The 16,393-nt window shown below is 31.4% G+C and overlaps 1 protein-coding gene across 2 annotated transcripts; it reads left to right on the forward strand.

Moving 5' to 3' along the window:
- LOC123302077 (insulin-like receptor) lies at positions 1–10,516 on the forward strand. 2 transcript variants are annotated; one of them, XM_044884857.1, is made up of 14 exons: positions 1–252; positions 3,531–3,817; positions 3,887–4,021; positions 4,333–4,695; positions 4,889–5,066; positions 5,147–5,260; positions 5,328–5,475; positions 5,721–6,292; positions 6,705–7,516; positions 8,076–8,297; positions 8,656–9,249; positions 9,328–9,561; positions 9,634–9,801; positions 9,903–10,516. In XM_044884857.1, the coding sequence occupies exons 1-14, from the start codon at positions 114–116 to the stop codon at positions 10,278–10,280; spliced, it is 4,344 nt and encodes a 1,447-aa protein (XP_044740792.1). In that variant the 5' UTR covers positions 1–113; the 3' UTR covers positions 10,281–10,516. The 2 variants fall into 2 exon arrangements, with proteins under 2 accessions (XP_044740792.1, XP_044740793.1); XM_044884858.1 differs by having other exon boundaries at positions 5,147–5,257.
- The last annotated feature ends 5,877 nt before the right edge of the window (positions 10,517–16,393 follow it).

Below are 16,393 nucleotides of genomic sequence, written 5' to 3' on the forward strand. Positions count from 1 at the left end.
GGGAGGGTTAGCAAAGTTAGCGAACGAACAAAATAAGTCGTTTTGTTTTTGATTCAATGAAAATAAAAGAAATTCGTTGAGTGCTTTGAATTTGTTCCGTTTGATGTTTGAAAATGTTTTTTTCATGCAAGAATGCGATTTTGTGCTGTTGTCAAATTTTTCAACAGTTACGAATTTTTTTAATTGTTTTTGGAATTTTATCAATTCTAATAGAAGCCGACAACTACTCATCAAATTCAGACAATAATGGAAGTAAGTTTCTAATTTTTATTGATCTTAGTAGTCGCTAGTCAAGTATTTTTATTTTTTATTTTTCTACTTGATTTGTCTTGATTAGCTTTTTATAAAAATTAAAGTATGTATAATTATGTTCAAAATAAATAAATGTCTAAAATTAATTTTTATACAAATGTCATTATACTGAAATATATAGAAAGTTACATGATTAATATCAGTATTAGTATCAGTATCACTAACAGTATTGGTATCAGTATCAGTATCAGTAGATAATTAGGTACTATCAACACTAACATGGCCAGTATTTCATTTCCTCCAAAATATTAAAAGCCAAAGAGTTCATAACTGAAAACATTGAAAGTAAAGTAAATGAAGTGAAGGGTATGATGAATAAAGTTATTGGTAACTGATCCTGATACTGATACTGATAGTAAAGTATTTTGAATTATATATTAATAAAAGAATTTAATTGGAGAATAAATGAATTAAATTTTAATAAAAATTGATATCAGATCAGATCTAAATAGAAGAAGAAGAAGAAGAAGAAGAAGCATTCACAACACAACACCACACCACACCACTATTTAATTTAGTTTTATTTAGTTTCCAATACAATTACAAATATCATATTTAAGTGTCACTGTTTTAATTATAATTATAATTATAATTTAAACAGTTGTGTACCTTCTACTTCTACTTCTACTTCTCTACTTACTAGAAATTCTTTCACCAAGTCAAATGTACTGTTCACTGTCAATTTTTATTTTTTTTTTTTAATGTAAAATAGTCATAATTCATTGAGTATGTCATAACAGATGATCATTAATTGAACTCTTATATTTTAATGTTTATCTAATTTATATTAGATGGTGCAGTGTAATGTCAGACTAAATTTTATTTTTAAAATGTATCTTTATAATAATATGTATCTTTATTCTGATGTATAAACTATAGTATTATAAAATTTCAATGAAATCCATTCAGTAGTTTTTGCGTAAAAGCATCACAAACAAACAAACAAACAACTTTACTTTCACATTTATAATATGTAGTATGAATATCATTTGAAATGAATCAAATATTTAGTTAATTTTGATTAGAAGCTCGTAATTAAAAGGTAGTTTTCTTTTGTTGTGAATCGAGCACAACAGCACAACAGTACAACAGTAAGGTATAACTGGTGAGGTGAGACCAGACCTCCATTACATTGTTCTGTTGTCTACGTCCCTGAATTCATATTATACATAATACAATACACACGATTTAGGTAAAATACCAATCAATACTTTAATTAAACTTAATTGAAATCAATTAGATTCATTTATTATAAAGATAACTAAATTTTTTATTTCATTTATACGTACGTACGTACGTGCATTATGTACAGGGTGATTCATTTATAATTCATCCATCTTAACTCAACTCAATATTGATTTCTCTTGAATGATTCAATTAATTTTTAATTATAAATAAGTAATGTAAAAGTAGACTTGTCAAAGTTTGCCATAATTCAATCAATTTTAAACTTATTTATTGCAAGCACATGAACATTTTTTTTAAATGTTCACTATGAGAACCATTCAATCATACTTCAAGTACAACTTATCAATCAATATCAATCTCTTTCTTGCATGACGGACGCGGTCTTAACGTAACATCTGTGATTCTCCTTTGTCTTAATTAGGAATATCAAATCTCCATATTTTGCGTACTTCTAAAAATTTACAAAAACCAACTTAACTTTTCTGTCCGTGCTCCGTGCTGCGTGCAATGAGAATTCTTTACCTAAAGTAATTTCAAAAAATTAATCATCATTCCAACTGAGCGATGCAAATGTTCTATGATAAAATATGAATATATAACTAAAAAAAAAAAAAGGAGAGATATCAAGTTCAAAGTTGTATAGTGTACTCGGCACGTAAAAAATGAGATTGAGTTCGTAAATGAGCAAAATAGGTCAATTGGATCTTGTAAACCGTTAGAGATAGGACACAAGTTTAAATGCAAAAAATGTTCTTTATAAATAAACAACTTTAGTTTGAAACATTTTTTCGCTAACATCATTGTTTACTCATGAGCGTACAAATTAGGTTAATAACATTATATAGTATGTATTATATCTGAATATCAATTATGTATGTATGTGTGGCACCACACGATTGTGACTATCTTTCTTTATTGACATGACAAGTAAAGAAAACAAACGATTGCGTAATAAACACCGCGCCGTCTATACATAATATTTCAACAATTAACCCAACCAATTGTATTGTTTTCACTTATTTTTGCAAAGATTACATTGTATTGAGTTGAGTTGAGTTAAGATGAGACTCCTAACTAACTATTGATATTGATAATGAAGTAGGGGAGTGAGTGAGTGGTTAATAAAAGACAAAGTAAAATGAGAGTCGTAGAGTATGAGAGTATGGCCCCCGGTAATTAATAATTTTTGTCTATAAAATCTATCAAATGTAAAGTGAAATTGAATTGTTGTATAAGACACAGATAATGGATCACCTTGTACACTTTGTATGTATCGAATTCAATGCATATCATATCATATTTACACACTTTTGTCGATGTCGATGTGTGACACGGTGTGTGTCAAAATATATGTGTCACAGCACACCATACCACACATGTAGCTGGCTGCCTACACTCACTCGTGTGTGTGTGTGTGTGTGTGTGTAGTCACTTGTGACATTTTTAAAATTTATCCAACAATTATAATAATTGTATTCATTCAATTAGAATTATTTTTTATCATAATCATAAATTTTATATAATCAATCAAGTTCATTGTTTTCATATTTTAATATTCTAATTAAAATATTTGAAATTGATCAGAAAAATCGCTCTTTGCTCTTTGTATGCAACTTTGACCGATTCTTGTCAAAATTAATTGTCATGTACCGAATTTTATCCGAACTTTGTGAAAAGAAGTAATTTAGTTAATTTAGTACATAGTATCAGTATCAAGTATGTAAATTTTATCATCGAAGCACTCAGATGGAGTGCGATGGATTTCTCGCATCGACTTTAAACTGCTTCTTAGCGGAATGCTAAAAAATGAAAAGCTCGAGAATCAATTATAAAAATAGATACATTTATCTATGTATCGACCTCTCGACCTCCTTAACTTTGTAACTAACATATTTAATAAATACTACGTTGGGTCCCAAAAGTTAAAATTGCTTATCTGATCCAAAATGTAAGAAGTGAATTGGATCTTTGGATCGATATTTTTGTGGTTTTTAAAATTGTTTTTTTTTTATTTTTTTTTATTTTTGCAGTTTGCAGGAGTGTTGACATACGAAGTACAACAGCAAATTTTAAGAAATTAGAAGGATGTCGAGTGGTTGAAGGCAACGTGCATATTTTACTACTGGACCATTATACGCCAAAGGATTTTTTAAATGTTACATTTCCAGAATTAACTGAAATAACTGGCTTCTTACTCTTATACCGTGTTGAAGGTTTGGAAACATTGGGTAAAATGTTTCCAAACTTAACTGTAATACGGGGCCGAGAACTGCTTTACAACCATGCCTTCATTATTTTTGAATTAAGTTCAATACAGGTACAATAACAATACAGTGTGTTACAATGTTTTAGTAAACCCACATATAATTTTATTCTCAAATTCTAGGAAATTGGACTTTATTCGCTGACAAATATTGAAAGGGGCGCCGTTTATATTTCCAAAAATCCAAACTTATGTTTTTCATCAACGATCGATTGGGGTTTAATCGTTAAACAAGGATCTGCAAATAATGTTATAACTGTAAGTATATCTGATTTATAGTTCGTCATCATCAAAATCAGAAAACCAGAATTTCATTTTCGCATGCTTACAAATTTTTCAAAATATTGTCTTACTAAACAAATTCCAAACATTTTTCGTTTTTCGTCTTTGTTAAAACAACAACAATAACACTGTTACTACATTCTTTATTACACATTACACATTATACTGTAAAATAAATTAAAATGGAAGAATTGTTATCTCATACATACAAACGTTTGCGAAAATGATATTGTTTTTTGGACTAACGACCTACGATCTACTATTGAATTATTGATTTGAATTTTTAGTTTAACAAAATCGAAAATGAATGTGGACTATGCCGAGGCGATGAAAAAAATGGTTACGATGTTGAAAAAGATTCTCATGTAAAAACATGTCCTGTAGCTTTCCATCATGAATACAGTGGGAAATACAGTCCGCAACCAGGCCGACATTTGTGTTGGAATCGAGATAACTGTCAAAAAGTATGTCCGAAAGAGTGCGGCAACAACACATGCAATAGCAAAGGACAGTGCTGTAAGAATGATCAATGTTTGGGCGATTGTTATGGTGCAAATTTGGATCGTTGTAAAGTATGCAAAAATTTAAGCATTTGGAAGGATGGCGAAAGTTTATGTATGCAAAAATGTCCGGTTACTCATAATTATGTGGTAAGTAAACTTAAACGTTACATACACATACTTTTAGGTTAAAACTAAAGCTACAGTCATACTATGTAAGTAAAGTACTGCTCCTTACGTTCAATTATGTTACATTACGTTACGTTACGTATAGTGTGTTCAATTAAAATAGCCTTAGATAGCTGACTTGACTTGGGTTCTGCTGACTTTTGATTTGTTTTAGTACTTAAATCGACGATGTGTTAGTGCTGATCAATGTCGTAACATCACTAAACCAAAAGGTGACTTAGTTCGACGCAATAAACCGCATAAACCGTTCAATGGTTCATGTCTGTTAGATTGTCCACTTGGTTATGAAGAAGACGAAATCAATGGCCAGTTATCTTGTAAAAAATGTGAAGGTATACGATACGATACGATAAAATGTGACGCTACGCCTTCATGATATTTATGATGTTTACGTTTGATCTTTGATTTGCAGGGAAGTGCGTAAAACGTTGTGGTGGCGCTAGTGTGAACAGTATTCATACTGCACAAAGTTTAAAAGATTGCACCATAATAAACGGATCGTTAGATATCCAGCTACGAGATGGCAGTGAGTCTTTCCTAAAGTCATATACGACTCATCTTTAATTTTGGCTTCTTTCATTTTATTTTTACAGATATTGTACACGAGTTAAATGAGAATTTGGGCCAAATTACGGAAATCACTGGATATTTGAAAGTCACACGATCGTATCCGTTAATGTCACTTGGATTCTTGAAAAATTTACGGATCATTCGTGGTTATCATGTTGATGCACAGAACGGGTATGTATTTCATTCCTTGCATTCAGCACGAAATTTATTTGATGTGTCCTCGAAAACTCGAAAAACCTTTAATTATTTTACAAGACCACACACGACCTTTCTGGTTCACTCTGGTTCTTTGTGAACAATCATCTTAGAATTTAATTTCTATTTATTCGTTGCGTGCTGCGTGCTTTGCTGTCTATTAACTGAAGTTCTTCAAATATTTTAAATTGATGGCGGCATTTTTTTTTTTTTTTTAATAGATATTCGTTGATTGTAAAAGATAACCAAAATTTACAAGAGCTCTGGGATTTTTCGAACCACACCAATCACAAATTACAAATTTTAAACGGTCGCGTACAATTTCATCACAATCCAAAGTTATGTATCGACAAAATCGATGCGTTGGTGGCGATGATTGGCTTAAAAAATGTACGTGAAGATGAAATACAACGCAAAACAAACGGTGATAAAATTGCATGCAACTTAGTCGAATTACCCGTGAATTGTACCCTAAACATGTACGGCGCCACTTTAGAATGGCGTCCCTTTAAAATGACCATGAACGATGAACGTCATCTGTTGGGCTACGTAGTCTTTTGGATGAAGACTGATCGTAAGAACATATCTATTTACGAGTCCCGTGATGCTTGTGGAGGGGATGGATGGAATGTGGACGATGTATTGAAACCGACGGGCGATGATTTTATTTACCATCCGCTTACCAAATTAGAATCGTATACGAATTATGCGGTTTATGTGGAAACCTATACAATTGCATCCGAACCATTTGGTGCTCAAAGTAAAATTCTTTATTTTCGAACACTTCCTGGAGGTAAGTCCACTTTTCTGTTCTTTTTTTTGTTTTTTTTTTTTTGTTTGTTTTGATATATTTGGTTAATGGACAAAATCGTCCATGCAAAGTTTTTATAGATTTCTTTTAAATAGAAATCACAATCGTTCTGGGACTCTGGAAGCTAAAGGCCATGTATCAGTCAATAAAATTTCTGATAATTTTAAATATATGGGATGGGAGGAATGAGGTAAATGCAGTACGAAGTAGCTGGAGCTAACATACCCTCCCAAATAGTGCTTCACTTGGATACCACGTCCTTAGATACCGTGTCCCCTTGTAGCGAAACATTGGTCCTTAATCCAAGCGTTTTGTGTTTTTTTGATGCAAATAAAAAATGTTTTGATAGAAATCGAATAAAAAAAAAACAACTAAAATTTGAATATAATTTCAGTTCCTACATCAGTTACGAATTTGAGTGCGGTATCAAATGATAGCAGTTATCTTCTTATATCCTGGAATCCTCCTTTGAAACCAAACGGCGAAATCACACATTACAAAATAAAATTAGAAGTCGAGAAACCGACATCACCCGATCAACGAAACTATTGTGAAGATGGTCCAAAAGAAACGACAAACGTTGGAATCGACGAACCACCTGACCGAACATCAGAAAATGGGGAAGATGATAGTGAAAAAAACGCAACGAACAAGAAAACCAAATCCGAGTTAAAAGATAAGGAACCAGAAGCGGAAGCGGCTGCATCGTTTGAAGATGCCCTCCAAAATTGGGTTTTTGTGAAACGACCAGAATATGCGGCCGATAAACTGCATGAGCGTAACAAGCGAGAAATCACTAATGGGATTCTCAATTATGCGAATAGTTCAAGAGTAGAGGGGGGACATAGCAGTGGTGATAAAAACAATAAATCGGAGGAGAATGGTACGATTTTTTATGAGACATCGAAAACAATGTTAGTGATCTCGAATTTAAAGCATTATCGTGAGTACACGGTGAAAGTGAAAGCGTGTCGTCAGTTGTACGGTGCGAATGATAACGAGTCGCGCGCATGCAGCGTAGAAGCGTTTAAAACACAACGAACTCTTGCTAAACCTGGTGCTGACAATGTGACCAATATTCAATTAGAGATTCGGACTACAAATAAAAGTTTGGGTGTTGTGAAATTGACATGGAACGAACCATCTGACCCGAACGGAGTTATACAAACATATCAAATCGAATACAAGCAACTTGATATTGAAAATGTGAGTACCTATCTTTATTACATTTTTATTTTTATTTTATTCCAATCCAATCCAATATTAATTCATTCCAAATAAAGCCAATAGCGTCCTTACCAATCGCTTGTAATGACCTGAACTGAACATCTAAACTGCATCCAACTACATCCAAATCAAAATACTCTCTACTATCTCTATAAATATATAAAAACAAGGAGTCCCATTGAATCATTTGAACCTCACCGCCGCCCCCCCCCCTCCCCAGCCTTTAATACCGATCACGTAGCTACCTATGTACGATATAATAAGCTGCCAATTAGAATCGTATCTGTTGCTGCTAGTATCGCAGCTAGTATAACAGCTAGCAACTAACTAGTGAGTGCGTGAGTGACTTGAATAAAATATAAATAAAACGTAAATATATAAATTAGATGTATGATATGGATGGGATGGCCTGGTTTTTCCTTCATTCTTAGTAAATCAATTACATTGTAATTGATTTTGAGTGGAGTGGAGGTGTATATATATATATATATATATATGGAGGTGGTGTGATAATAATTGCTTGTGTTGTGTTTTTTAGGCTAAACCAACAGTGGTATGCATAACACGTAAAAAGTTTCGTGATCAAATGAATTCGTATCCAATCAAAGATTTAAGTCCTGGCAACTATAGTTTGCGATTGCGTGCAACCTCTTTGGGTGGAGAGGGTAGTTATAGTGCATACAAATATTTTTATATACCTCCAGCTTCCAGTTCGTCAACGTTTCAAGTCGCTTTGGGAGTTGTTATCAGTATCGTTATTGTAAGTTATGTTATTTATTACCAACTGAACTGAACTGAACTGAACTGAACTGAACTGAACTCATTCATTGTTACACCTTCAATTTTATTGGTCCTGTTCACCCCCCTACCACAAGTTCTGTTTGTAAGTAACTGGTTTGAATCCAAAACTATAAAAGAAATTGTTTATTGTTTACATAATTATGTTTATGATAAAGCTGTAAAATGTAACGAGTAGCTTAATGATTGCTAGTACACCAAAGAGGTGGTGTTTGGAGGACACCTGAGACAATAATATTGAAACGTTCAATGATTTTAATTTTAATTTTAATTGAAGCAGTCAAGAGCAGTTTAAGTTTAAATTGAATTTTACTTTTTAGGTAATATTAACATTAGCTGCGTTATTTTTATACTTTCGACGATATTATTTATCAAATGTACCAAATATGAAATTAATCGCATCCGTGAATCCCGAATACGTGAGTACTGCATATGTACCGGACGATTGGGAAGTACCACGTAAAAAAATAGAATTATTAAGAGAATTGGGTCAAGGTAGTTTTGGTATGGTTTATGAAGGGGTCGCACATGATGTAGTGAAGGGGGTCTCTCAGATGCGTTGTGCGATTAAAACAGTTAACGAACATGCAACTGATCGTGAACGAATTGAATTCCTAAATGAGGCGTCGGTTATGAAAGCATTCGATACTGCGCATGTTGTACGCTTATTGGGTGTTGTCTCCCAAGGACAACCGACTTTAGTCATTATGGAACTCATGTCGAATGGTGATTTGAAGTCATATTTGAGATCCCATCGACCTGAAGAGCAGGACGCTAATGGTGGCAATCCACGACGTGAAAATCCGCCATCTTTGAAGCGTGTCCTACAAATGGCGATTGAAATCGCTGATGGTATGGCGTATCTAACAGCGAAAAAATTTGTTCATAGAGATTTAGCTGCCAGAAATTGCATGGTAAGCATTATGGATTATGGATTACTTGAATTAAACTGGGATTGGTTGATTGATAGAATTTTTTTTTGTTCTGTTTAGGTTGCTGATAATTTAACTGTTAAAATTGGGGATTTTGGAATGACCCGTGATATTTACGAAACAGATTATTATCGTAAGGGATCTAAAGGTCTGCTACCGGTACGATGGATGGCACCAGAAAGTCTTAAAGATGGTGTCTTTCAAAGTAGTAGTGACGTGTGGAGTTATGGTGTTGTACTTTGGGAAATGGCCACATTGGCATCTCAACCATACCAAGGCTTATCCAATGAACAGGTATGATTTTTAATTTTAATTACATTTATCAAAGACCTTTTTACTACGAATTACTACTGCTTTTGGTTGCAGGTCCTTCGATATGTAATCGATGGCGGTGTCATGGAAAGACCTGAAAATTGTCCAGATAAATTATACGAGTTGATGAGACTGTGTTGGCAACATAAATCGTCAGCACGACCCACATTCTTAGAATTAGCAAGTATTTTATTGGCTGATGCATCTAATGAATTTAGAGAGGTTAGTTTAATAACAAATCAATAATAATTAGTGATCAATAATGTTTGATGACTGATGACTGATTATTGATTATTGGTTTTGTATGTTATTTTATTTTATAGGTAGCATTTTATTTTACAAAGGCTGGCCAAGAAGCGTTGGCCGCACAAACCTTACAAATTCAAGATGAGGCTGAAGCAACAACTCCATTACGTCCTGTAAATACTGCCGATGAAGATGAATTCTCATTGGACAGTTGTTCAGATCGTGAGGACGGAGATGTTGAGGACGGTTCCGTGGATATGCATGAACATGAAGGCCGTGTCAGTTTTCCCGGATCGAGTTTTTTAACAGCGGCGTATCATGACAAGTCTGAACCAAACAGTGTGGTGAACGGTTTTATATCAATACAAGAACCCCCTATGCAACAGCAACAAGCCCCTCATGCAACCAACACACCCACACCCACATCTAATTTAAACACCACCACTCAATGTTAGTTACTAATCAAGATTACAACATAAAAACACCCATCTGAACGAACCCCCAGTATTCATGTGCCCTTCTTAACAGATCTTCCTCTGATCCTTCTATTCACCATTATTAATCACATACTGGTCCTCCATGACAACCCTGAACCCTGAGCCCTGAACCCACCCCAATCACATATAAGGGCTACGTATAGAAATTGGTTGTAATTTGAAAATATTTTTCATTGTGCCTGCAATTCTGCAACTAAATATAATTTTGGCGTCAAAATTATATTTATCAAAAAAAATTTCGAATTTTTTATTTTATTTATTTTATCTATTTATTTTCTAATTTTTATTTTTTTGAAAAATTAAAACAGAGAAACAAATTAAAAAAAAAAAACACACAAACAAAAGTTCTCGCACTTGTGTTGCATGTACGTATGAAATGCGCATGAACATAAACGGAACGGAGGAAATAAACGGAACGATTGAACACTACTTGTGTGATTGAAGACGAAAATTCACAAATAGTGCCCATATGTACAAATTGTTACACCTCACAATATAATATTTGAGCTGAAATTGTAAGGTGGTGTAACTTTTTGAAGTCTTTTTATAGGACAAGTACGAGAACTAAATCAAGTAAATAACAATTTCCATCCAATAATATCCCGCCATGTTTATCATCACGCCATCACGTTTTTTAATTTTAATATCAAACAATATTTGATTTTCAATCTATTTAAAAAAGTTGTTTTTCTTTTATATTCATGTGAATCGACACAGACGCTAAAATCAATACAATTTAAATATAAATATATATATATGTATGTGTGTGTGTATGTGTGTGTGTGTGTGTAAGTGTAAGTGTAAGTGTGCATGTAACAAGAAACCTTGAAACAAGACTAAGCGTAAGCGACGCCACGATACAAGATAGAAGTACAAGTACGTCGTTCCAAATCATTATTTTAAGCTTTTGAGTAACTTTAATAATTTTTTCTCTCAATTGACTCCGTTTCAATATAGGATACAAGGATACAGGGTGCAGTACGGTTTATAACAACGTATAATATTCGTGCGATTATATCAGGTTTAGGTTTAAGATCTAAGTACCATGAATTTCATTTTTATTTCAACAATACAAAAATAACCAATATTTAGCGCTCGTAAATTAAAATGTTGCCATAAATCCGCCCCTTGTATTTAAACCAATCGCTTTTCATATATATATATTTTTTTTTTTTTTGAATTAATGATTTAGATTTTTTTTATCACAATTTTTCCTTTATTAGTTTGAAATTTGCGATTAAAACATTAACAAAACAAAAACCAGATCGAATTTAAGTCTTTTCTAAACCCAAAAAACCGTAAAAGTTTGAAATTCTTTTGAAAATAATAATTTTAAGTTGGTTAAGTTACCGTTTGAAAATTAGAGAACAAATTCAAATCCGATCTGGCGATTCAGAATAAACTTTTTACTTTGGATTTGAACAAAACTTTATTTTTTTTTAAGTTCGTGCGATTTTAAAATTTTGAAGAAAAAAATTGTGGTATCTTCATTAAAAAAAAAAAAAAAAAAACGGAGTGAAAAATAATTATTTTCGAATAGTTTTCGAAATTGATTTACAAAAAAATCTATAAATAACAATAAATGAAAATTGAAAAACCTCGCATTAATTAAAAACAAAAAATTCACTTTTTTTTAAATAACAAAGAACCCTGCAACAATCATATTCAAAGACCTTTCGATCAAACTGTTTGGAAAAATGATCTTTGAGACAATTTGATCGAAATGCGTTCTGCATTGAAATTGTGGAGTTTCCTTAAATAAAATTACACTGTTAATATTGTTCCTGTTTTAATCGTGTATAAAATAAGGGTCCTAGTTTAATGTTTTCGAACCTTAACAAAATAAAACAAACATTGTATTATAAATTTTGTAAACTTGTAACCTTAAGACCATCAGTAATCAAATCACATTTTTTAGACTATGAAAATTTAAATGTAATTTTCAACGATAATTTACTATTCCCAAACCTTTTTATTTCTCCCAGTCCTACTGCCACTCCTCATTAAATTGGGTCATTGTAAGTGATTGACTGTTTGTTTGTTTGTTTGTTTGTTTGTTATAAATAAATAGATTATTTGTAAAGACAGACAAAAACAGAATAGATAATTCTAATGCTAGTCTGAGTCTAATTCTTATCTTTTATTTTAGATCAAACTCAAACAAACTGTCAATGACTTTAAGATACTGACGAATCTGACGAGTCTCTCCTTTGTCCAGGTATCTGTTCGTTTCCTAAAATCGGGAAATCGAAGTTTAATCATAAAAACACAATAAACAGTATTTTTCTTTTATAAAACAAATCAAATATCCCGCCATTTTTCATAATATTAAGTATTAATTTGTCAGTTTTACAACAATAAAAGAACATCATAGATGTTTATACTCTTCTTGGATCGCTACCAGTTGGTAAATACACCTTGGTACTTGTTTGATCGATGATTCCAGCCAAATAAACAAGCAAGTTTGACGCAACGTGTCAATTCAATTTTAAGCAACCTTAGAATATACAAATTAAGGCCATCAAATTTAGAATATGTATAAGGCTGAAGTAATTTTCTGATGAGTAAGTCATGACATGATGATATGACCTTGACTTAACTAAATAAATTGAACAGTATTAGCGATCTAGATTGATAGCGATATAAAACTCAATGATGTTTATTTATTTTGAAATAAAGCTTATTTCACACCATAGTTTTAATTATGTTATGTATTTTAATGTGTAATCTCAATAACTTGGTTCGGTTCTTTGCAATACTGACAACTTAAAAAAAGAAATTTTTATCAATAATGAATTCTACTTAAAGAAAAAGAAGTTTTTTTTTATTTTTTGAATTCGTTTTCAAATACTGCCGAATAAAAAAATTTTTGGGGGAAGATTAAAATTAATTTGTAGCACCTTACAAAAGTCATTTGTGTATATTTTATTGTTTGTTTTTGAGGAAAGCTACACAAATTATTGTTGATTTTCCTCGAAACTGTTGGTAACACTGAATGAATCGGTGTTTTTTTTTTTCTAAATTCACGTCGATGTTTTATTGACGTGAATTATATTATTTCAAAAAGTAATATTTTTACAATAATTAAGTTTAATTAGATGAGAAAATTTGTACATATTAATTACTGAATATTAATTAAATAACAATGTATTAAATTAATAATTAAAAAAATATACAATCAAAATTGATTATAACGACGCGAGGTTAAAGACTTACATCAGAATAACATTCTTGCGGTAGCGATATGTACATTTAGAAACGTAACTAGCAGCTAATTTAGTGACTAAAACACAAAAAATGGAAGCTTTTTTAAAAAACGAGCTCGAGTTAGGGTGCCGCGACTACATTTGAATGTGAATGTGAACGTGTCATTTGTGAGATATCATTTTGTTTATTTGCATTCAACATTTATCTAACTAAGCTCGTCCTTCTCTCTTGTCTTTTGACGACCGAACTTTCATTTTTCCTTCGAAGATGATCGATTTTAGTTTTAAAATCACCAAATTAGCCTCTAGTTGTCGTTGTGGACAACTAATTCAGTCAGGATCTTTCCAGTACGTCGTTATAACCAATTTTGTCTGTAAAAATAAAAAAAAAACAAAAACAAACAAACAAACAAAAAAAAAAAAGAGAATAAGATTTAACATAAAATAAAAATGCTCAAGCCTCGTCCTCGTTGTCCTACATAATAATCGAGGCTAAAATTTTAGAAGAATATTCAATATTTCTTAGTTATACCATTTTTAATTTTGAATTATGATTTGAGTAGAGGCGTATGTATGATTTTTGGATGTGTTTTGATTTTTCTGCCATGAATGATTGATTAGTCATGATTTTTTTATAAATACGCCTCTGTATGTTTGTTTTAAGTACATATTGTTTGTTCCTATTTGATTTTATTTCGCGGCTAAATTTTATAACATTTACAAGAATTTTTGTTTTTTTAAAATCAACACAAAAATATTTTGACGAGACGTTGTGTGCGGTTGTGGTTGTTGTGCGTTTCAAAAGTTTCGCAAACGGTAATCCACGCAACCATTTTTATGATCGTATGAATGGTAGTCGTACCGTATCACATCGCATCCAATTTGAATGAAATATTTTTTTGTTTAAGTTATTACACTACCATTATTGTAATTAATCACAATCACAATGGATCATACAGATCAGGATTCATACAGACGCTCAACAATATGTTAAATAACTCTCAATGTTCATTGTTGATTGATTGATTGTTGTAATGATTTAATGATCATGTTCGGTTGCTATAACTGACATGTCGACATTTAGTCTGTTTTTATTTTAATGTTTAAATTTGGTCGATTTAAAGACATAGTATGACATATTTTGAGCGTTATGAATTTTAATTATTTTCAAAATGATACGTTTACACATGCATGATGTGAACAGACTTTTATTATAATCCAAACGTTTACCAAATATTATACAGTATTTTTTTTTTTTCGTTTTTAATTTTTATTTTTATTTGTTTTAAAATGTTTAAAACTTTTGAAACGTACTGTACTATGTTATGTTAGTATGGATAATTGACGAATTTTAAGATGGAGCGTGCGTCAATTTTAATAATTCCTTGCAGCTTTTTATTATTCTTTCACAATAAATGAATCTTTTTTTTTTTCTTTTTTTTTTGTTACCTGTAAAAATAAATATTTTCTAAAAAAAAAAAAAAAAAAAAAAAAAAATGATGACTGCTATTTTTGACAGCTGACTTTGCATTCCAATGAAACTAATTTACTCAACTCAGACACTCAGACTCACTCACTTTCTCACTGATCATTATTTATTTATTTGTAAAACAACAAGTAAAACATATGTTTCCACAAACGGATTTTTTTTTCCAAAATTTATTGAGGGTATAATACGAATTCATTATGTTTTTTTAAATTAAATCTGGCATCTGGCATCAACACTGGTTTCCAGATCAGATTGCCATATTGTCGTTGAAGTTCAATTATACTTAACTGAACTTTATTAAAGAGGGGGCGGAACGGGACACCTTTGTAAACAAATAGAAACATAATTAATTTTTGGACCGAATAATTCGCAACAATTGTTTGATTAATTATTGAGTTTCTTAATATGACGGTTCCTTCGCAATACTTCGTAACTTTACAATTTTAATGCCATGAATTTATTGAAATGTGATTTTTTAACGCACAATCAACAATAGATCATAGATCATAGATGGTTATATTTAACTTAGATCAAGCAGTTGATCTTTCAGTGGTGGGGAAGGGAATTTCGTTTCGTTGATATTTTTAATAGGATTACCTACTGTAAATAAATTGAAACTTATTGTTTAAAATTAAGAAATGATAAACTAACAAAGATATATCATAGACATAGACATCTATGTTCATGTTATATAACTCAGATAGACGTCTCTTTAGAATCACATTCATATTAAAATTACTTATTTCTGATGGAAAGAATGGTGAAAAAAAAAAAAACGAATAAAAATGTCTCTCTAAGTGAATTCGTGTTACCCACAGAGACAATATTGGCTAATTTAAAAAAAAAATAAATAAAAAATAGTCACACACAATACATTCCATTGTGGTTAAAAACAGAAATAATATGCTCAATGCTCAATCTGCCTGACGCACTTATGCTAAAACAATTCAATTCCTCATTACTCAAATACTGCCATCACATCGAAAAGTAGTTACGTAGGCAACTGAACTCAACTCAACTCAACTGATGTTTACATACACCAATATTAATATTACTGTCATAGTCAAAGTCAAAGTCAAAGCCAATAAAAAACAAATAGCTACTTATTCTTTTTTAATGAAATACTTAAAATGTTTGAGGTTTAAATAATATGTAATATGTAATATGTAATATATAATATGTGATCCGATCCGATCCGATCCGATCCTACCCTTGTTTCTCGATATGCACTGCAGTAATAATAAAATTGGGATACGTTCACTCCAGTACTCTTTTAATACATAAAATGCTCATTCATTATATTCTCAAATATATATATTTTTTTAAACACATGGGGGGAGTTCGTTCAACATCACAATATGTTTTATTTTGTTTTT

The sequence above is a fragment of the Chrysoperla carnea genome, chromosome X (genome assembly GCF_905475395.1).
Source record: "Chrysoperla carnea chromosome X, inChrCarn1.1, whole genome shotgun sequence".
In the NCBI taxonomy this organism is placed as follows: Eukaryota; Metazoa; Arthropoda; class Insecta; order Neuroptera; family Chrysopidae; genus Chrysoperla; species Chrysoperla carnea.